Source organism: Pogona vitticeps, chromosome 1, assembly GCF_051106095.1.
Source record: "Pogona vitticeps strain Pit_001003342236 chromosome 1, PviZW2.1, whole genome shotgun sequence".
NCBI lineage: Eukaryota > Metazoa > Chordata > Lepidosauria > Squamata > Agamidae > Pogona > Pogona vitticeps.
In genome coordinates, this window is record NC_135783.1 from 30,559,346 (window position 1) to 30,582,266 (window position 22,921).

The 22,921-nt window shown below is 41.2% G+C and overlaps 1 protein-coding gene and 1 long non-coding RNA gene across 2 annotated transcripts in view; both read left to right on the top strand.

Moving 5' to 3' along the window:
• The window catches only part of SMYD2 (SET and MYND domain containing 2), a 45,102-nt gene that overhangs the window by 17,918 nt on the left and 4,263 nt on the right, over positions 1–22,921 (top strand). Inside the window, exons 4-10 of the mRNA XM_020808675.3 lie at positions 2,343–2,403; positions 4,897–5,021; positions 6,101–6,168; positions 8,323–8,425; positions 11,515–11,625; positions 14,107–14,227; positions 20,286–20,460. Of these exons, the coding sequence (XP_020664334.3) occupies positions 2,343–2,403; positions 4,897–5,021; positions 6,101–6,168; positions 8,323–8,425; positions 11,515–11,625; positions 14,107–14,227; positions 20,286–20,460 (764 nt within the window). The remainder of the gene's footprint in view (positions 1–2,342; positions 2,404–4,896; positions 5,022–6,100; positions 6,169–8,322; positions 8,426–11,514; positions 11,626–14,106; positions 14,228–20,285; positions 20,461–22,921) is intronic.
• On the top strand, positions 17,604–18,748 carry LOC144585782 (uncharacterized). Its single transcript, XR_013540334.1, has 2 exons — positions 17,604–17,683; positions 18,572–18,748. It is a non-coding gene; the product is annotated as an uncharacterized LOC144585782 (long non-coding RNA).

Below are 22,921 nucleotides of genomic sequence, written 5' to 3' on the forward strand. Positions count from 1 at the left end.
TAGTTTGTTTCTATGCATGGATTAGGGAGGGGACACCCTCTTATCTCCCTCATGCCACAGCGTGGCCTTCTCCTGCACGTATATTCTACTGACTAACTTGGTTAGGCAGACCCCCATTCCCGAGGCAGAAAAGGGTGAGGCTGAAAAGGCTTCCTAAAGGCTTTCTCCCATTAGGAGGAAGCAAAGCCTGTGTCTAAACTGCCCCCTATTCCGGCCTGATCATTTCCAAGTAGAAAGAGAACTACAATGGAAGATGTGGTTCTTTGTTCTTAACACTGAACTTCAAAAATTGGAGTGAATCAAACTGGAAAGTGGATGAGAATGGATGTAATCTATACCTCTGTGATCGGCTCCCTTGCTAAAATCTGCAGTAATAATAAATCTTTACCAATATTGATACACAGAGTAATGCATATTAATACATAGACCTGCTAAAGTAAAAGTGGCCAAAACCATTAGCCAATTGTTATATTCATTTATTACAAGATGTTATGGGTGCATTATTGAAGCCCTACATTGCTTCATAAATTGTGCTTTTGGTTAGATTTACAAAATAATATACAATAATTTAGAGGCAAAGTCCAAAATACAAGTTAGCTTGCACAAAGATATAAACAGTGGTTTAGATCCTGACTATGTCCTAAATGCAGTTTCTGGTATCAGCTAGAGCAGCCCCACTAGAACAATTACTGTATGACAAGTCAGCACTTACATAAATCAGTCTATTGTGTCTACTCTGTGCAATATTAGCAATTGAATTTTGGTCTTGGTTGTTTATGGACTGGACCTGCTAAAATTGATAGGCTTTTTAAGTTAGTCATGTAACTTAAATCCTGGAAGTGACAATGACCACAAGAGAAACTTATCATGTGATACTAATTCCTTACCAGTCATTAAGCCCAGTGGGTGTGCTCTAAATGTGACAAGTCTACGTTCAATGCGATGAAATAACATCAGAAAGCAAACAATCAAGAACACTTAAAACCAACCTGGAAGTATGCCAACGAGGAGGGGAGTTGCTTTAACATGCTTTTGGAATAGGAACATAAGACAATCTAACATCATACCACCCTTTTTGAAGCTCAGCAGGGTTGGTCCTGGTTAGAACATGGATGGGAGGTCACCTGGGAATACCAGGAATTTCCAAGTATGCCTGGAAGAGAATCTTTCCTGGAAGCCTGAACAGATGAGTTGACAGTCATGGCCTGGGTAGAACTGTGGTCTGGACTCAGTATAAGGCACCTTCTCACATTCCTGTGTTTGAATGATAGTTGTAGGAAGCAAAGCAGAAATTCTGTATAACTGAGGCTGTAGCATAAAGAACCCCAACCAAAGACATGTGCAGAGAGCTTGGTGTGCGGATGGACTATAAAAGGCACCCCACCAATATCAGGAGACCTGGAGGTTCCTTCCGCTGTAAAATTGGCATTTGGGAGAAACGTGTCTCGGATTTGTTTTCAGGGAAACAAAGAGTGATCCAGCAAGTTTCAAGGTCACTGTGTCATATGCTATTGCAATGTTCCAACTTTGCAATGATTAAAAAAAAAAAGCAGTTCCCCCACCCCAAACAGTGGCCTTTGAAGAAGATCTGTACACTTGAGAAGCGCTTCTATGACAAGGGTGACCCAGATGCAGTATAGAGAAAGGACTCTGAAAACCTGCTGGGATGGTGGTGGTCTGCCTGATTCCCCACCTCCCATGCTTCTTTTCTCTTCCCTTTTTAAAATTAAAGCAGTGTCTAGTGGTGGTTCACAAACAAAATTAGATGTTTAATGATGAAAAAGTCATTGGAATAAATTTGTGCTTTTATAGCTTGCAGGGAAGTGGGAGGGAGCCCTAGATGCCATATGAAAGCTAAATATGCAAACCAGAGTCCCTGAACCTCAGCTGTTGGGCCACCTGCAAACCCGCATTTAATGGCCAAGCTTACAAAGAAGTGGCCTTAGGCCAATGCTGGAGTGTTGCTTTTTAACTCTGTCAACATTGAGATTATGCACTTTCCTCAAAGCAAAGTCTGCCTTCTAACTGCTTGCTACTCTTAGTTGCTTTCCGAGAGTCTCTGGCTAAAACAAATGGCAGATTTTTAAAATTACTTGTTCTGTGTTGGCGTAAATTGTCGTAGGAGTTCTGGAACTATGGCTGGTGAATGTGATGTAAGATGTCAGCAGATCTATACTTAGAAAGCTGTTCGTGGAGTCATCTGAAATCTTTGAAGATTGGGGAGGTGTTAAAAATGACAATTCTGAGAATAAATCTGTGAAATATGTGGTGGATTTTTTTTAAAAAAAATGTTCCTTTTCTTCTTTTTTTCTTTTTGCTTTCTCTTCTTCTTCTTTTATAAGAAAACACACCCAGAAAGAACAGAGTCTGAAAAACTCCTATCTGTGGAAGACTTTGAGTCCCGTAAGTAGAAATAAGCAGAAGGATACTGCAGGCTGTCGGAGCACTTCTACCTTAAATCTACCATCCGTATAACATGTACCTCCCAACCGCTGAGGGAGGCCAGGAAGGCTATGATTGGGAGCTGGGCCTTCTCAGTGTTGGCCACCTCCCTACGGAATGTGCTACTGGTGGAAGTGTCCCAGGTCCTTGTATTCAGAAAGCATTTAAGCACATTGCTTTTTAGAGAACTGCTAAACTGCTCTTGTTTGGGATGTATGCTGATCCCCCCCCCCGATTTGTCACCACTGTCTTGGGTTCGTGGGGTTTGTATCCTTATATATCATATTATGTTGGAAAGTGCCCAGATTAGTAGAATGCACAGTATACAAAATAAGTAAGAAGGCAGGCTTCCATTCCCTACTTGCCCCTAAAGCCCATGCTAAAAGCTTTACTGAAGATCAGGTAGCCCTAGTAAGTTGATTAAATTAGGGTGCAGGAGACTAAGGGAAAGGGAGAACTGCATTGAAATAGATGGGCACGCCTTCTAATTGAAGCAGAAACTGCTGCCTCTATGTTTCCTGCCATCTTAACCCCTGTGATACTGGCTACCCCACTATAGCAGGGTTTCTTCATCCTTGAAGGAGCGTCTCCTAGCATCTAGAGATTGGTGGGGAGAAGGAGGGCAGGAAAGGCAGGGTCTGCCCACTCCTTCTACCAGCAGATATTGGAATCCAACTCTTTCTAGTAGCAAAAGAACAGAAGATATAGTGCCCACCCACCCCCTAATTTGGAACCCAAAAGGTTTTAAAGTTTGGAAAAGAGAGAATTAAAATTCCAAGCCATTCATTATGTTGTTTCTGTGTACGTATTGGCTTTTCTGGCAGCTAGGGTGACTTTTGTGGATTTTAATGTTGCCAAATTTAAAACAGCCTAGCATTATTACCGGGGCATCAAGTCAGAGATGGTGCCATTACTTGATAGTGACAGTGTCTTTGGGGCTAATTGCAGGGCCCTCCGGTGTTTCCTTGCATATCTGTCACTGCCAGTCAAATCTGACATGTCCTTTGTGATTTCCCCGACTCTAGAAGTGAACTGAGGAAGGAGAGGAGGCCCTTGTTTGCTTTGTGTGTGTATGTGTGTGTTTGTGTGACAGAGTTGGGGGAGGGAGTTTATCCCCCACCAGGCAGATTTAGAAGTTGAGCAACCAATAAGACTAAGCAAAGAAGAATTGTCAGCACAGCAGAGTCACTTTCTTATGTTACTCCGTTCATGTTGCTCTCTTGCTTAGTGCTGATTAAAGGAAAAGTAATTGATACCATTTTAGACGAAGTGGGGAATTATGAGCCCTGTTCAGGTATCTTTGAGCCACAGCACCATGAACTCAAAAATTAAAACTCTGATTAATACATGGATGGACGGATAGACTCTTCATTCATTCATTCATTCATTCATTCATTCATTCATTCATTCATTCATTCATTTGATTTATATACCATTCATCTAGCAAATCACTGGGTGTTGTTCTCTCTCTGTGTATCTGTCTCAGATGAGAGACATACAGATGATTTTTGTATATGTATTTTAAGATAGTTGTTTTAAAATATTCCTGATTAAATCAATGTGATGGAGCCGATATTCGACTCCACTCCCGAGTTTTCTGCAGTATTTTAGGCAAAAATGAAAGAAAAATGAAAAAGACATAAATGTTGTGGAACCTGAAAAACTGTTATATTTTAATGTGAGCTTTGGTGGACAAGTTCACTTCCTCAGATGTCTGTTCTATCTACTGTATTATGTTGGAGGAAATGAATTTGTCCACCAAAGCTCACATTATAATACAGGTCTCTTTAAGGTGACACAACATATTTCTCTTCTTTATTTTTTATTTTTCTTTTGTTTTAGGCCTGACAAACTGGCACAGACTAACACAACTACCTCTTCTAAAACTGCAGTATTTCAGTAGCCCAGAACTCTACAGGTAGATATTATTATTGAATAAATGGAAGATTTATTACCAGTCATACTAGACATCTTTTAAAGTTCATACTGCGAAGCTATTTTGGAATAAGCACAGTCCTAGAATGCTGAAAGACAGGTGGCAAACATCAGATCAGCTCTACAAAGATGAATAGACAACCTTTTGAACACTTTAAAGATCTGTTTTTCTTGGAAGTGCGTAGCTTTTCACTAACTTTGTGCTTTAGCACTAAGGGCATTTATTTGAAAACAAAGATAATTTGTTTTCATTTATTGTTCTTCAGTGGTGTACTTACAAATACATGAAAAGGGGAAGAAGAAGGGCAGAAGCCTACTAGTTAGCAGGGGCTTTCAGCTGTCATTCATTTTCACAAGTTCTGGGGTGGAGAGAATTATTCCCACTGCTTCCCACTGCCATTCAACTAGGTGCTCTCATGATTGCCTTTCTTCGAGGACCCCCTGTTTTGAAGTTGACTTTGTGGGGTTAACGAGCCACGAGGCCCTTGTACTGAAAAAAGGATTTCATCTCCTTTGCAGATCTGGATCAGCTTGACAATGAAAAGATGGAGCTGATTCAAAACGACATCTCGGCTCTTCATCACTTCTATTCCAAACACATGGAATATCCTGAGAATGCAGCTCTTGTGGTCCTTTTTGCTCAAGTAAGGTGGATAAAATGAAATAAAACGGATCTGTTTGGGAGGTTAGGCTAGAGCCAGATGGCAGAGTTTCAGCGCTGTTGTATAAAGGTGGTTCAGTGGTTCCCAGTCAACCTCCATTTTTTTTTACTGTGTTCCTTGGAAGGGGCTACACTGTGCCCCCCATCACTTGTTTGAGCATTGCATTTCTATTTCCTTTATTCCCAGGTTTTGTATGAGTGTTGCATGCATTTAACCATAGTGCATGTCATCCTCAGACTGCTGCGTGCATCCCAGTGCCTCTGCAAACAGAAGCATGAACAATCACATTATTGCTTGTTCACACTCAGAAACATAAAGTATGAATTTGAATGTTTTTCTCTGTTGAAAACAGCCAAGTTTCCTACTCTTTCAACCAAATGCAGCTGAATACTTCTACCAGGAGAATATCTTAATACAGTATTAGCAAGATTCTTATTGAAAATAGCCTGTACATTAACAGCAATCATGCAAGCTGTTTGTACACTCTGACAGGGTGTCCAGCACTGGGCATGAAGTCATTTGCATGATGGGCATTCCACCAAAGGTTGCAAACTGTTTGTGTGATTACTGTTGTGTGTGTATTTGTGTTGCAACACAAAGCTGACCATAGTTGTCATTTTTATGCAAAGTGAGAGTAGTTATGTTCCTGAAATGAAGCTGGACCTTTTTCTGTTTTTATTCCTGTCTTTGTTATCATTTCTACTTCCGTGTCTTAGCTTCTTTAACTTCCTTCCCACCACAGCATCCAATGCAGGCATCTTCCCCTTTCGTCAGCTGCAACACCTGCTTGCTGGATCCCGATACCATCCTCTGTGGCTCAGCTCGGCTGTCCAGTTCTTAATCTGTGACTGCAGAATTAGATTGTAAATAAATTTTGATCTCCCTTCTTGTAAAGCTAGTAGCTCAGTGGCAAGACTTGATTAAGAAGAAGCAGTGTTCTAATCAGATTAATCAGTAGGTCATGAAGGAATAGGGGTTACTTGCCATGGAATGCTAAGCAAGCTGTCTGACTTTGATTTCTGAGTTGTGAGGGTTCCCATCTCACTTTCCATTTCTCACAGGTTAACTGCAATGGCTTCACTATTGAAGATGAAGAACTTTCACACTTGGGATCAGCAATATTCCCAGAGTAAGCATTTTAAATATTATATTCAATTCTTTGGGCGCATCATGAGAATGCTGTATTCTCTGGAAAAGTCAATAATGTTGGGAAAAGTTGAAGGCAGCAGGAAAAGAGGAAGACCAAATATGAGATGGATTTATTCCTAAAAGGAACCACAGGTTTTGGTTGACAGCTAAGTAGGGCACTTGGGGACAGGATGTTTTGGAGATCACTCATTCGTAGGGTTGCCATAAGTTGGAGGTGACTTGGCGGCACATAACAACATCAACAACATTCACCTCTAATCTCCAATAAACTACCTCTGGGTTGCATTTCCAAGAACTTGCATATAAAAACCAGCTTATTTGCACAATTGGACAACCCATTCCTACTTCTTGGAACACTATGGAACATTCCCACCTCTTGCTCAGTGTATATGTCTGTAGAGCCTGCCTGCTCCCCTATCGCCGGACTGAATAGGATTCACAGGACAGAGGAAGCTGCACTGGACCAAGTCAGACTGTTTGTCCAACTAACCCTCTGCCGTCTACACTTGCTGGCAGTGGCTTTCAGGCAGAGGTGTTTTCAATCACCTGCTAACCAATCGCCTTAGCTGAAGGTGCCAGTGATTGATGTTGGAACCCTCTTCCTGTGATGGATGTGCTAGATTAGTGGTAGAACTCACGCCTTGAAAGGTCTGTCTATAGGTAAAGCTGGGAAATGCTGCTTTGTGGAATGTAGCCTTCCCCAACCTAGGTGCTTTTAGATCTTCTAGTCGCCAATTGTTCATGGTCTAAAACAACTTGGTCAGTGGCCTGGGATGATGGAAACTGTAATATAAAATGTTGTGGGAGGGGGAGTGTGCTTGTGTCCAGGCTGGGGAAGGTTGGTGTGGACAATTGTGAGTTAGGCAGATCAGTGGTCTAAAGAAGCATTCTGTATTCCACTGTGTCTGCCTTTATGGAAGTGTTATGATGAGCCAATATGGCAAATCATTCCAGTGTGCCCCCTAGAACAGTGGTTTCCAACCTTTGATCCCCAGATGTTCTTGGACTACAACTTGCAGAAATCCTGGCCAGCACAACTAGTGGTGAAGGCTTCTGGGAGTTTTCATCCAAGAACATCTGAGGAGCCAAGGTTGGGAGCCACTGCTTCAAAGATCTTGCCATAATACGGTACTACGTGCAATGGCGGGGACCCATAAATCCATGGCAAGGCACTCGTTTTGCATGCATGGGGTGGCATGCACATTCTGTCTGGTTGGAAAGGTACTCAGTAATCTTCAGAAGACCTTTCTGCTTGAGCTTCTGGAAGGTTGCTGCTGGTCAAGATAGCAATACCGAACTTGGAAAGCTTGTTGTAGTGACACATCTGACCAACGCATGGCAGTCTCAAGAGTTTGATAAAGTTACCTTTTTTTGGATTAGAGCTCCGAAACTCCTCAAGTGAGCATAGACACTTATTGTGGGGCTCAGTTCTGTTGTCCCTTTTCTCCTTTGAGTTCACGGCTGTATACATAGTTTTATTTTGCCCATTTTATCTTCACAATAATCAATAAATTAGGCTGAGTGGCCCAACATCACCCATGGATTTTCGTGGCTGAGTGGTGATCCGTACCTGGATTTCCTAAGACCCTCACCAGTGCTGTAATGACAACACCACCACGCATATCAATACATATCAGTACAGTTTATGTGTTTGTGAGGCTGAAAGAGGAGAATGCATGTAGAGGTGCACATTGATCACTGAATTCTGTCTGATAGTGATTAATTGAGAGGATTTCTTGTTCTGATCATCACCCAAATATTTTTTTTCCCAATCTAGAATATCTTACCATAAGACCTTTCAGTTTGTTTCTGTTCCAGCAAGTTTGCCCTAATCTTCAGGCACAGGTTTCCTGCAAGCATCGACCTAAGAACTATCACAGAAAAGAGAGGACATGGATATTCTTGTATTTTTTCTTTTTAATTAATGAGGAGCTTTTGCTGATTCATAAGCATGCACTGCATTGGGAATGTCCCTGGAGCCTCATTTTCCCAGCTACAATTGTCCTAACAAGAGGTATTAAATCCTTGGCATTGGCATAAGTCCTGTAGGCTTTCACCTTGCTGTTGGTTTTAGTATTTCTGCTCATGGAACAATAAACACCCTTCTTCTTTTTTTCCCCTTTACTTTGGTCAGTGTGGCACTTATGAACCACAGTTGCTGCCCCAATGTGATTGTTACCTATAAAGGGACAGTGGCTGAAGTCAGAGCTGTTCAGGAAATAGAACCTGGAGATGAGGTAAGTGAGTAAAAGCAAAAGGGACTTAGTGGTAGCATTTTGTACAGATGGGGTTCCCATTGAATATGTACAAGGCACATTGGCAGTTTCTTCTTAATGGCCCGTCTCTTCCTCTCTCCCTTCCCTGCATCCCATTTATGACTTTTGCCGGGGTGGTGGTGGTGGTGGTGGACACCAGTGAAATCAGGTTGATTTTAAAATATGGAAAGTGAACCCTGGAGCCCTGCCCATCACTTCTTCCTCTCCACACAGCATTACAATCAAGACTTGATCCAGGGCTATTTCCTGGAACTACAGCCTATCATAATCTCTCTCCGAAAGTCCTCATCAGACTCTGAGCCTGGAAGTGTTGATATTAGCCCTAACATATTCACTTCAGATAGTTAGAGGAAAAGAACTTGTTTGCAGTCAGTGGTTAGGAGAATTATGAAATTAGTTCATTAATCTGTTTTGTTCTAAAATTGTTTAATTTGTTTAAGAATTAAAAACTGCAAGAAATGACATGTAGCCAACTAAAGTAATAAGAAGCATTATTCAAAAAGCAAAGCAAAGTGTGCTGCTTTCACACTGCCCCACAACACTGAAAGCACTCTCTGGACAGTTTACAATTGAATTATGCAGCCTACGCATTGTTCCCGTCACCCCCCCAGAGAGCTGGGTACTCGATCTATCTACCTTGAAAAAATGGATGGCTGAGTCAGCCTTGTCCGAGATGTTCTTTTGAATGCTTTATACTTGATTGAGGATGTTTATTATGTGTAAAAATAAAGGGAAAGAAAACAGAAGTGTCAATGTAGAGATAGAACATTTCTTACTACACTATATTTTTGAGGTTCACACTAGCAGAACTGTGACACATTTATAGTCAGTGGTGTAGCCTATGCTGCCACCTTATGGTTCAAGCTTGTTGCAACTTCTCAAAATTTCCTAGACTCTGTGTGAATGGCGGGTGAGGGGAAGAGAAAGAGAGATTTGAGAGTGAACGAATGAGGGAGAGAGGGAGAAAGAGAATGTTTAAATTGGGTCTCATATTTTGTGCCTGGAGATAAACAATTGAGATGCATTCACTGTAGAATAAAAACAAACAACTGCTAATTAACATGAGCTTACCCTGGGCATGTTAAGAGAAGGTGAAGGACACAACAAAAAAAAGAACAGGCAGATTTTTAAACTCAGTGCTGTACAGAAAACGTGGGGAACAGCAAGAACGTGAACAAGAATGACAACTCAGCATACTGGAAATGGCCATCATATATTATAGGGAATCAAATAAACACAAGACTTTTTTAGCATATATATTTGAATTGTGGTACCTGTGTGTTTTTGCACATGTGTGTGCATGTATGCATGAACAAATCCAGAGACATTTGCATGCTGATATAAATTTTAAGGGGACGTGGTTGGCACTCCGGGTTAAACCGCTGAGCCACCAGGCTGTCAGTCAAAAGGTCAGCAGTTCGAATGCACGTGACGGGGGTGAGCTCACACTGCTTGTCCCAGCTCCTGCCAACCTAGCCGTTCGAAAGCATGCAAATGCGAGTAGATGAATAGGGACAACCTTGGTGGGAAAGTAATGGCATTCCGTGTCTAGTCATGTTGGCTGCGTGACCATAGATGTCTATGGACAGATGCCAGCTCTTTAGCTTACAAGCGGGAATGAGCACTGGCTCCTCGAGTCAGACATGACTGGACTTAATTGTCAAGGGGAACCTTTACTTTTACCTATAAATGTAAAAAAAAATGAACTGGAAATAAAATTATCTTCTAGTCCTAATGGCCCAGTTCAATAGGTACAGCTGTTCCAAGTATGGAAAAGACCATATTGTATCTGATGAGATCATCATCATCATCATCATCATCATCATCATCATCATCATCATCATCATATCAGAACTGCAGAGCTGGAAGGGATCCTATGGATCATCAAGTCCAACCCTTGTCAAACAGGCACAGTGGTGAATCGAACTCCCAGTCTCTGGCTGTACAGCCAGATGCCTTAACCTGTTGAGCTGTCCGGATACTGCTCTGGAACAAGAGATGGTGACCTTAATTCATGCTCTCAACAGGCAGGAACCTAATTCAACTAAGACAAGTCTTAACAGTCCAACTTGCCCAAAGCCTTAGGTCTCGATGAACAAATCAGTTTCCAAATCAGTTTTCTGCCGCACTTGAATGTTTTTAATCTCCAGTTCTTTCCATCCCATATAGACATTTATTTTGGGGAATTTTTGTTTCTCTTTTAGTAAGTAGAGTATGAAGTAGGAAAAAAAAATAACATCACAGAAACCTGGACAGATCAGCTCAGTCTCATCAGCACCCTCCCTATTTTTTTCTACACCAACTAGCACTTGGTAGAATAAAATCACTCTAGAAGCACTTAAAGTGGGAAATTGTCTCTTTACTTACAGTTATCATTTGTAGTTACAGTCAAGAGAAAAAAGGAGGGTAGAATGGAGACACCACTATGAATGAGCCCCTGCGTGATTGCTACTTGGAAGATGGTCAGAGGGGGAGAAAGCTGACAACAACAAAACAATAGAAGCAAGGCAAACAAACAGGAAGAGGGGTGGGGTTGCTTCAAGTACCAGAAGCAGGCAAAGAACTTTATGAACCTAATTAGTAGCAAAGGACAACCACAGTAGGCTGTAAAGCCCCCTCTCACTGATATCCATTGTTAGTGCATGCAAGGGTGCTATTATCCTAACAATTTGTGAGTTCTGGAACAGGTTTATTAAAAAATAAAGGAACTGAAATGGAGATCTCATCCAGCTCTAGCTAATAGTACACAAAGAAATTAAGATTTGCAAATTGTCAACAGACAGTGGCTAAATCTGACTTACGAATAATGGGGTTTTCCTTATGCAATAAACCACAATCCCAAGGCTGATTTTTTTTTCCTGCTAAGAGGCTATCTTTCAGGTTTGTATACGTATTTGCATGAAGGGAGAAACAAACAAATAGCAAATTCCAACACACAGTTATCTCAAATCAAGGGTCAGCAGGTCAGAATTTTTGGCTTATAGGCACTGAATGCAATTGTGGGCATTGAGCTGTGCAGGCTTATAACATGATCTACCTTTCTTCTCTAGGTTTTTACTAGTTACATTGACCTGTTGTATCCTACAGAAGATAGAAACGATCGATTAAGGGACTCCTATTTCTTTACCTGTGGTTGCAGAGAGTGTATTACTAAAGAAAAGGTAACTATAGTTTTTTATAATGATTGATGGCAGCTTGACTGCAGAGATGAGGCACTTTCCTTATCTCCTTGTCCTTTTCAATTTTTTTTCATCCTTTTCATTTAATATTTCTTTGGTGTCTCTACTGTGAAGTCTTAAAGAAGAGCTGTGATACACTTAACATTTCAAGCTTCGTTTTCTGATTTGTTTAAGCTGAACCATTAGAACTATGGCTGTTCGAATCCAGGAGGGAAAAATCAGCTTTCCATTATAACTTTAATTTAATAGTTGCTTGCTGTCCTGTCAATTCTGACTTATGGCAACCCTTTTTAGGGTTGTCTACATATAAGTACTCAGAGGTCATTTACCAGTACCGCCTTCTGGGGGTGCACTGAGATTCTGCAGCTTGCTGAAGCTACACAGGCTGGCTCTTGTTCTGGGGATTTGAACTCCTAGCACCACCCAACTCACTGAGCTATTAATTAATTAATTAATTAATCAATCAATCAATCAATCATTCATACATACATACATACATACATACATACATACATACATACATACATACATACATACATACATACATACATACATACATACATACATACATACATACATACATACATACATACATACATAACCCGTCTTTCTCCTTGAAAAGGATCCAAGGTGGCTAACAACGAGAGACAACATTTAATATTGAAAACAATGACTATACAATAGACATGGGGACAAATATAAAAAATGAATCAGGATATTCATTAAATATCCCTGAGTCATCAGATATTTATTGCTTTGTATTCTTGGGGTCTAGGGACTCCAACGAATACAAAGCAATGAATACAAACCTTTTATATTCTTCTCTTCATTCCCTGTCTGCTTATGCCCCTGTGGATCAGCTGTTCCTCAGGGGCATAAGCAGAGAGGGGTTTTCCCTTTCAGCTGCTTGCTAAAGCCTGTCCGAAGGAAATTCCACCCCCGGGGCTGTGGGATGGCTTGGATCCCTGTTTTCCTTCCTCTTGCTATTCCCTGCAGGGCATAAGAAGAGAAGGGGGAAAGGGATCATAGCGATCCTCTAGTCTGGCAGCCTTTGGTAAGGCAGCGTTGCTGTGGGATCACTTTGATCCCTGCTTTCCCTCTTCTTGCTATGCCCGGTGGGGCATAGCAAGAGGAGGGAAAGCAAAATTAAAAAATAAAATAAAATAAATGACCCAATGAATGACGAATTGATTCGTTGTTTGTCAGGTCACTGGAGGCAATTTGTTTCATCGGTCATCAAGTTTGATGAACATGAACCAAGATGAACCTCCATTTTGGCACTTTGTCACCATCTCTGGTATACAATGGTGGTTATCATTAAAAGACAGTATTTAAAACTGAATATAACTTGATGTTGTGTTTTGATATAACTTTATCAAAACAAATTTGTCTCCCACACTTCATCCTAGAGAGGAAACCAGAGGTGGGAATGGTTTTTGTGAGGGGAGGATTGTGTCTCCCAGAATCTCACATCCGTTTCCCATCTCCCCAGGAAACATTGTTTTCTCTCTTGTCACCTCCTCAACCTTCGCTGAAAGCAGTGCAGAGTTCTGGCCATGTAGGTGGAATGCTCAGGCCAAACCACTAAGAATCATAATATGTCACATCTGAGATATAAGACTTTTCGGTCCTTCACTGGTTGCAACAACAAAAAAGTAGACTGTAGATTTATATGGACTGTTGTTATCCCACCTAGTTTTTGCCAATTAAGAAGAACATATGAAGTGAAAACTGTACATGGAGCTGTCAAAAAAAATCCCTACTTTCTAAGTCTAATTCTCTATAAATTCTGCAAACATATGTTGCAGGACTAAAAAGGTCCCATCTGAGTAGGCCAGTGTTGGTTTTACAGTTCTAGAGGGGTAGCTGTATTAGTCCACAGTCTGTTGCAAGAAAAAACATTTTAGTTGATTGTTTTAAAATCAAATAAATTTATGTAATTTGTATGTGATTTTTATTTAATTTATTCATGAAGGCTTTCACGCCCGGGATCTAATGGTTGTTGTGGGTTTTTCGAAACGTGAGGAAGAACAACCTTCAGAACATGGCCAAAGAGCCTGAAACCCCCCCCCCCCTCTCTCTGCTCTTCCCAAATGTATTGGCTTATTATGTACGGATGATGATAATAATAATAGTATGTGCTGTCAAGTAAATTCTGATTTATGGCAATCCTTTTCAGGCTTTTCCAGGTGGAGAATACACAGAAGTGGTTTACCATTCTCTTCTTCTGGGGGTGCCCTGGGACTGTGCAGCTTGCCCAAGGCTGCACAGGCTGGCTCTTCTGGGATACACAGTGGGGAATTGAACTCCCAACCTCTGGCTCCACAGCCAGATATCTAAACCACTGAGCTATCCAGCCAGCTTATATTTGTGTTTTAAAGCTATTCTCAGGTCCTGAGCAGAGCTGCTTTTTGTGCATCGGTTGGAAGAGCTCTGATAACTCCCTCACAACTCTTCCCTCAGGACAAAGATAAGCTGGAAATCCGCAAGCTGAACGAGCCTCCATCGGCAGAAGTCATACGAGATATGATCAAATATGCCAGAAACGTGATTGAGGAGTTCAGGAGAGCCAAACACTACAAATATATCCTTTGGTGTTCTTTGTCTTATCTCTGTCTGTGTAAGGCTGAACTATACATTCAATTTAGCTGCCAATTTTTGAGCATGTCCAGAAATGAAATTTCAAAAGCATAAAGATGGCAGTTTGCAGCCCTTCATCCCCACCTTTAAAAAAAATCTGCAGACTACAATTTATTTTCCAGCAATTAATTTGCTTTAGTGCTGAACTTGATACTTCTGGTTGCACAATGAAACTGAGAGGAGGACGGGAGGGAATTACAAAATAAATTGAATTTTTAATTTTTTTTTTCCTTTTGAATTATTTTGAGGGTTGACAGTTAAAAAAACCTGGCCTGGCCTCAGCCATGAAGCTCTTTGCTCTAATAATGGAATGAGACCCATTGATTTGAACCCTTTGTTGGGACTTTTAAAACAAACAACATTTGTTTTCAGTGGTAGTTTAAATAGTAATTACGAGGTTGAAGCTCAGGAACTCCTAATTCAAACAAAAAAAAAATTAATTCATTGTTTGTGGAATCCTTTTCTAATAAAGAAAAAAAGAGTCCAGAGGTGTCTCCGTACTTCACAATAATAGCTCTGGATCCTCTGGATTCCTGGGATCTGTTGTTTGGTGAAGTACTTGAGATATTTCTCTCAGGTCATTCAGACTTTTCTATTATAGTTTAAGCGAGTGTGTAAGTCTTGTCTGGCGGAAAAGTCAGATCTACTTACCAGACTACAAATCCCACGATTCTATAGGATGAAACCATGGCAATTTAAGAGGAATCAAACTGCAACAACTAATTGTGTACTGTAGATCAGTGGTCCCCAACCTTGGGCCTCCAGATGTTCTTGGACTACAGTTCCCAGAAACCTTCACCACCACCTCTGCTGGCCAGGATTTCTGGGGGTTGAAGTCCAAGAACATCTGGAGGCCCATGGTTGGGGACCACTGCTGTAGATAGACTGTTTTCAAATCCTGAAGCAGCCTTCATCTATTTATTATGGCATAGTCTTGCCTTCTCTCTAACCGTTTCCAAGTGAATAGAACTATGTATACTAACATCCTACACATCGCTGGAAGCATTGGGTACTTCCCTGACCTTTCAGAAAAAAATGTCAGCATGATAGCTTAGTATGCTCCTCTACTGCCAAGAAGACTGCACTCTAGGCGTTTTTACATAAGAACATAAGAAGAGCCCTGCTGGATCAGGCCAAGGGACCATCTAGTCCAGCTTCCTGTATTTCACAGGGGCCCCTCCAGATGTCTCTGGGAGCACATGAGACAACTAGATGCCTGTCTCCTGATAGCCCTCCCCTGCATCTGTCATTGTAAGGCACCTTCCTTTTAAGCCCGGAGATTCATTGAGCTGTCCACCAGCACACCAATATCTTTTTCCTGATCCATCACAGACAGCTCAGAACCCATTAGCTGAAAACTAAAGTTTTGATTTTTTTTTTTTGCCCCAGTGTGCATCACTTTACATTTTCTTATATTGAAAGACATTTGACATCTTTCCACCCATTCTCCAAGTTTGGAGATATCTTTCTAGAGCTATTCACAATCCCTTCTGGTCTTCACCACTTAGAAAAGTTTTGTGTCATCTGCACACTGGCCTTTTTTGCCGCCTCCCACCTTTTTTTCTTGTTGGAACTGTTTGTAGTTGTGCCTTTAGAATTTCTTTTTTAAGAAGCTCCCACATTTCTTGGATTCCTTTTCTTGTTAGGATCTCCTGCCATGAGATCTTACTTATCTTTGTTCTGAGATTATTAAAATTTGCTTTTTAAAAATCCAGCAGAAGTGTGTGGCTACACTTTGCTTTCCTTTCCTTTGAAATCAAGAAGTCTAGAAGGACATGATTACTCTCACCTCGAGTTCCCCTTACTGCCACTTCCCCCACCAAGTCATCTTTGTTGGTCAGAATCAAGTCAAGGATAGCAAATCTTTTAGTTCCTTTCTCTACTTTTTGTAGGAGAAAAGTATCAGCCACACACGCCAGGAATTTCTTGGAAGGGCCATACTTGGCAGAATTTGCCTCCCAACATATATCTGGATAATTGAACTCTCCCATCACTACTATATTGTGTCTCTTCAAAAACCCTACAATTTGTTTTTCAAAAGTTTCATCCGCTTCCTCTCTTTGATTAGGTGGTCAGTAGTAGACTCCAACTACCAAGTTCCTTTTGTTTCTTGCCCCAACTAGATTAATCCAAATGCTCTCGATGGGACAGCCACTCTCCTCTTCCTGTATCTCTATGCAGGAATGTGTATTTTTGACATATACTGCCACTCCACCTTCCTTTTTATTCTCTCTGTTCTTTTTGATCACTTTATATCCCTCAATTGCTGTATTCCACTCATGGGAGTCATTCCACCAAGTTTCAGTTATTCCTATCAAGTCATAGTTACCCTCCTGAATAAAAATTTCTAGTTCTTATTTGTTTCCCATACTCCTGGCATTCATATGCAGACGCCGGACGGTGTGTGATTTGTGGCCTGTTTATCTTTGTACATTTTCATGAATATGATGATGATGATATTTGTTATGTTTATTATTATGATTATTGTAGGTAATGTTATTATTGGTTGTTGTGGGTTTTTCAGGCTTCTTGGCCGTGTTCTGAAAGTGGTTCTTCCTAACGTTTCACCAGTCTCTGTGGCCGGCATCTTCAGAGGACAGCAAACAGTTTGCTGTCCTCTGAAGATGCCGGCCACAGAGACTGGCGAAACGTTAGGAAGAACCACTTTCAGAACACGGCCAAGAAGCCCGAAAAACCCACAACAACCATTAGATCCCGGCTGTGAAAGCCTTCGCGAATACAATGTTATTATTGTTGCCCTTTTGATCAGTTCGGTCTATTCCTCTTATTGTGTGTAAGGCTTCATCTACCCTTAACTCTGTGCTTGTGTCTCCTTCCCCCTTCCAATTCAGTTTAAAGCCCTCCTGATGAAGTTCTTCATGCTGTGGGCAAACATATTCTTCCCAGTCTTTGTTAGATGCAAGCCTTCTCTTGCTAGCAGTCCTTCTTCCAGGAAGCTTAGCCTGTGGTCCCAAAAACCAAATCCCTCTCGTCGACACCACCTTCATAGCCAGTCATTCACCCAGAGGATCTTCCTTTCTTTTTTGATTCCTCTTCTGAGCAGGATGGAAGAAAAAACTATCTGGGCCCCAATATTCACTGGTCCACCCACATCCTCATGCCTGTTTACCTTTTCAAAGAATTCTAAAAGTTTGTGAGGCTAGACTTACCCTTACAGAAGCCATGCTGATTTTCCCTCAGCAAGGCTTGTTCTTCTATGTGTTTTAAGCTTTTATCTTGGTCTTTCCACCATCTTCCCTGGAACAGACATTAGGTTACCCGGCCTGTAGTTTCCTGCCCCCCCCCTTTTAAAGATTATTGTGACATCTGCTATCCCGCAGTCTTCTGACACTTAATTTTGATTCCAGGAAGATTTATGTGAAGATTCTCAGTCATCCAGGTGAGATTATCTCAAAACTGAGTCATTGCGGCTGGACTTCTTATTAGGTTGAAACGTTCTGCTACTTATATCCAACTAGCTTCATCAGTCTGAGAAGAGTTGGTAGGAAATCCCTGATATATTCTTCACATTGGTTCCACTTCCCCCTTGATCTGAATAAGCTCCTTCTAAGAACAAAGGGCTGGGGTCGAGTGCAAATCCCACTTATGCAGTCCTTCTGCCCATTGTCATGGGTCCTTAACAGTAGTCTTTCTAGTGGGTGTGGACCTAATCTTCATGGGGACGGGTGAAAGGGCAGCATGATAAATAGGAGACAGATTGTATTTAAGGCCTCCACCCCTGTTGAGTGAGGAATTTTCTGTATGCACATGTATGGCTTCCTTGATTCCTCTCTCAAACCACCTATCTTCTTGGTCCAAAATGAGTACATGTTGGTCATCAAATGAGTCCTTCATTCTTCAAATGAAGGAATACTGCTGATTGTGGTTCTGAGACATTGCCCCTCCTGTGCTGGACAGGAAGATTGTGTGTCCAGCCAAATGTGCAGAACAAACAACTCATCCCCACCCACCTTTCAGGCTTTCTTCCCCCTCAATATAAGAAGAACAGGAGTCAGCCTGGCAAGAAAAGAATGAGAGGGGCAGGACACACACACACACAAAGTTCTGCACTGGGAGAATAATGTCTGGATGGGACTTGTGTCACTCTTCTATCTATCCCTGAGTAAATTATCATGGTATGAAGATAGTCTTTCCTATAGAATTTCCTATAGAAAGAATGAACAGGGAGGATGAAATAGGTCTCTGTGTAGCTTAGAATACCACCAAGCTACCAATGCAACATACAAGGATGATGCAGTTGACTGTTTTATATGTTTTATGTTTACAGTAGGTGAATAAAAGAGAAGGCTTGTTGGGTTAGATCCTGGACTTGGAAAAGTTGCTTTTTAGGATTCTAGCCTCTAAAAGCCAGTCATTCTGGGCGTTTTAATCCAAAAAAAGAAAGGAAGGAAGGAAGAAGGGAAGAAAGAAAACTTCTCCAAGCTCTGAAGAGCAAAACCATGTAGAATTATGTTATATTGCGTTAATCTAAGGTAAATCTAAGAAGGGCATGTAACGTAATGACTATCTTTGGTTTCTCCAGGTAGCAGTGCAACTTGAAGACCAGGCAAAACCATTAAAAAGTATTCCACTTGAGCATCAAGGAGCACTACTGTATCTAAGAATGGGTCCACAGTTGCATATGTGACCCTTCATGGGGATCACCTTCAGAACAAGTTAAAACTTAGATCTGCATCTCTGGAATCTGTGCTCAATGGTATCTCCATCTTGACTGGATTAACACCCACAACAGTGGACTCCCTACTGTTGTGTTACATCTGAGCTTGTTTATCTACAGTATGGGTCCTATATCTAGTCCATCTTTGATCCACACCTTGGTTCAAGAAGTAGGGATGCTCAAGCACTTCATTTGGTCTCACTTGAACAACAACAACCTGATTCCTGCTTTCAGGAATCCATCCATCTGGACACAGTTATCCTTTTACTTTTTACACTCACATTATACCTCCAGAGGATTTCATACATGCTACCTACTTCAGTATTCACCTACTTGGACTGTGGGAGAACATTCATTCATTCATTCATTCATTCATTCATTCATTCATTCATTCATTCATTCATTCATTCATTCATTCATTCATTCATTCATTATCCCACCTTTCTCCTTAAAAGGTGGCTTACAAGAACTAAAAAACAATATTTAAAAGCTCAAAACAGTGAGTGTACAAATATTAAAGAAGAATTAAACAAGTATTATATTTTAAATGCTCAATAAAATCAACACAAACCAACTAAAAAGAACCGAGCATGATAATCCGTTTAAAAAAAAACACCTCCTCTCAGACTGCCAATCACTAAGGAACAGTCAGCCTGAGGAGAAATGTTTGCCTGCTTGTGGAAGGACAGCAAAGATGAGGCCAGTCCGTCCTCCTGTGGGATGGAGTTCCAAAGTCTGGGAGCAGCAGCAGAGAAGGCCCTCTCCTGTGTCACCATCGAACGTACCTGTGAAGGTGGGGACACCAAGAAAAAGGCTTCCCCAATAGCCTTTCTCTTGGTCCCACCAACTTCACATGGGACCAGGGACAGACACATAGAGGGAAAATGCAGCCATTTAGATAGCTTGGACCCAAGCCATTTGCGAAAATGTGCCCCTCTGGATGAGATGTGTGAGGGGGCAACCAGGAATAGGGCCTTTCTTGTATTAACCAGTGGTTAGTTATTCTGTGTGCGATTTTTGACTTGTTTTTATTTATTTGTCTAATTAGTTTGTGCATTGTAGTGGTGGTGGTTTTCAAAAACTATTGGATATTTCGATTTTAGTGCTTTTATATTTTATAAATTGCCCAAAAGACTATGGTGAGTGGGTGGTGATAAGTAAAAACAATAAAATTGTGGCCAGGAGGAGAGGTTGATGTTTTTGTGTGGCGCAGGTATTCCTGTGGTTTCTGTTAGGAACCAGTACAAAATGCCACCTGTGTGTACAACCTGGGGTCACAATGAAATGTTTTCCTGCTTTTTATTTTCCTTGACGGTTAGCTTACCCCCAAGTGAACTGCTAGAGATTTGTGAGCTCAGCCTTGACAAGATGGGCTCGGTGTTTGCCGAGAGTAATGTTTACATGTTGCACATGATGTATCAGGCGATGGGAGTCTGCCTCTACACGCAAGACTGGGAGGGTGCTTTACGCTACGGGCAGAAGATTATCAAACCGTACAGGTAATGTTCCTGACTCTCTCCCACCCTCTTGTGTAATCAGAATGTAAAACGCAGTGAGTAGAAGTACCTATAAAGAAATATACCCAGCCAAATACACTGCAGATTTCCACTTCAATGATCAATGTCTTATTAATATATAATTATGCCCTGCAGCAAGAAGCCTATTTATCTCCGATCAGCTATCATGAGGTAACAACTTCCAATGCATTTATTTCGGAAAGATGCCATCCAATTTTAAAAATTCCCTGTTGGTTAATAGCATGATGTTTTCTCTATTTACACAGCAGTTTTGAAAGAAAATATTTTTTAAAAATTAAGATGATGCCTTTATGTATTGGAGGAAGCATCATGCTTTAGGTATTATTTCTTCGTGGCAAGAAAGGAGCAACATCTTTATGAAGGAAACCTTTAATGTAAATCCTGCAGTCTAAATTAAATGTAATTGGTCCCTTTTTGGAGGGGAGATTGTGTTGCCTGGTGAATCAGAAGCACCTTTTGAGTGGATGAAATGTTTTTCCTCCTAAAAATTAGGTTAATAGGTAGGGTGGCCAAAACATATCACTCATCGTAGAAAGTGCACCAGCTGAATTTATCTGTTCTGCTCATCCATTAGATTAGAGATACAGGAGCCGTGCTGTTTATGGAAGGGTAAAACGCTATAAGGGTAAAACACAAATTTCACTAGCAAGGTTATGCTCAAAATCCTACAAGGTAGGCTTCAGCAGTATGTGGACCAAGAACTCCCAGAAATACAAGCTGGATCTCGAAGGAGCAGAGGAACTTGAGACCAAATTGCTAACATACGCTGGATTATGGAGAAAGCCAGAGAGTTCCAGAAATACATCTACTTCTGCTTCATTGACTATGCAAAAGCCTTTGACTGTGTGGACCACAACAAACTATGTCAAGTTCTTAAAGAAATAGGAGTGCCTGACCACCTTATCTATCTCTGAGAAAACTATATGTGGGACAGGAAGCAACAGTTAGAACTGGATATGGAACAACTGGTTCAAAATTGGGAAATAAGTGCGACAAGGCTGTATATTGTTTCCCTGCTTATTTAACTTATATGCAGAATACATCGTGCGAAAGACTGGACTGGATGAATCCCAAGACGGAATTAAGATTGCCAGAAGAAATATCAACAACCTCAGATATACAGATGATACCACTCTGATGGCAGAAAGTGAGGAGGAATTAAAGAACCTCTTAATGAGGGTGAAAGAGGAGAGTGCAAAAAATGGTATGACGCTCAACATCAAAAAAACTAAGATCATGGCCACTGGCCCCATCACCTCCTGGTAAATAGAAGGGGAAGATTGGAGGCAGTGACAGACTTTACCTTCTTGGGCTATATGATCACTGCAGATGGTGACAACAGCCACGATATTAAAAGACAAACCTAGACAGTGTCTTAAAAAACATAAGTTCACATAGTCAAAGCTATGGTTTTTTCCAGTAGCTATGCATGGAAGTGAGAGCTGGACCATAAAGAAGGCTGACTGCCGAAGAATTGATGCTTTTGAATTGTGGTGCTGGAGGAGACTCTGGACTGTAAGGAGAACAAACCTATCCAATCTGATGGAAATCAACCCTGAGTGCTCACTGGAAGGAAAGATCCTGAAGCTGAGGCTCCAATACTTTGGCCCTCTCATGAGAAGAGAAGATTCCCTGGAAAAGACCCTGATGTTGGGAAAGTGTGAAGGCAAGAGGAGAAGGGGACAACAGAGGACGAGATGGTTGGACAGTTTCACCGAAGCGACCAACGTGAATTTGACCAACTCCAGGACGCAGTGGAAGATAGGAGGGTCTGGCGTGCTCTGGTTCATGGGGTCATGAAGAGTTGCACATGACTTAATGAGTAAAAAACAACAATAAAACGCTATGAGGAACCAGTCAGTCAGATGATTTTGACTTTGACTTCTGAGGTTTGCCACCATTAAATATAGGTATCAGTTGCACATCATGGGGTTTCCAGTTCAGTGCCTTCCTGTAAAACCAAACAAACTGTATGTGGTATGTATTTGATGAATTTACTAGAATAGGGTTTCCTTTCTCAACTGTCTTGCATCTCTTTCTTTATAAATACATGGTCTCCTCAGGGTTATCCATAACCTCTCTAGTTTTCTATCTCTGTCAAAGGAGAGGAGAATGAAATCTGACTTTCTGAATCACTTCTTTTCATCAGTGGGGCTTCAAATAATAAATCTCCTCAAAGACTTCTCCTTTCATAGGGCAGTAAAGTGTTGGTGTTCTTTGGTAGCAAGCCTCAGAAGAAAGAGGATATGACCTGTAGAAGTAAGAGCACAATGTGTATAATTTCTGGAATACTTATATATATTGCCTTGAAATCAGAGCTTAGGAACATTACTCTTTTAGAGAGGGGTATTCAGAATCCTTAAACCAGCATGACAAGTAAATTCTGGGAATTATCATCTCCAAATGCAGCATTGCCAGGGCT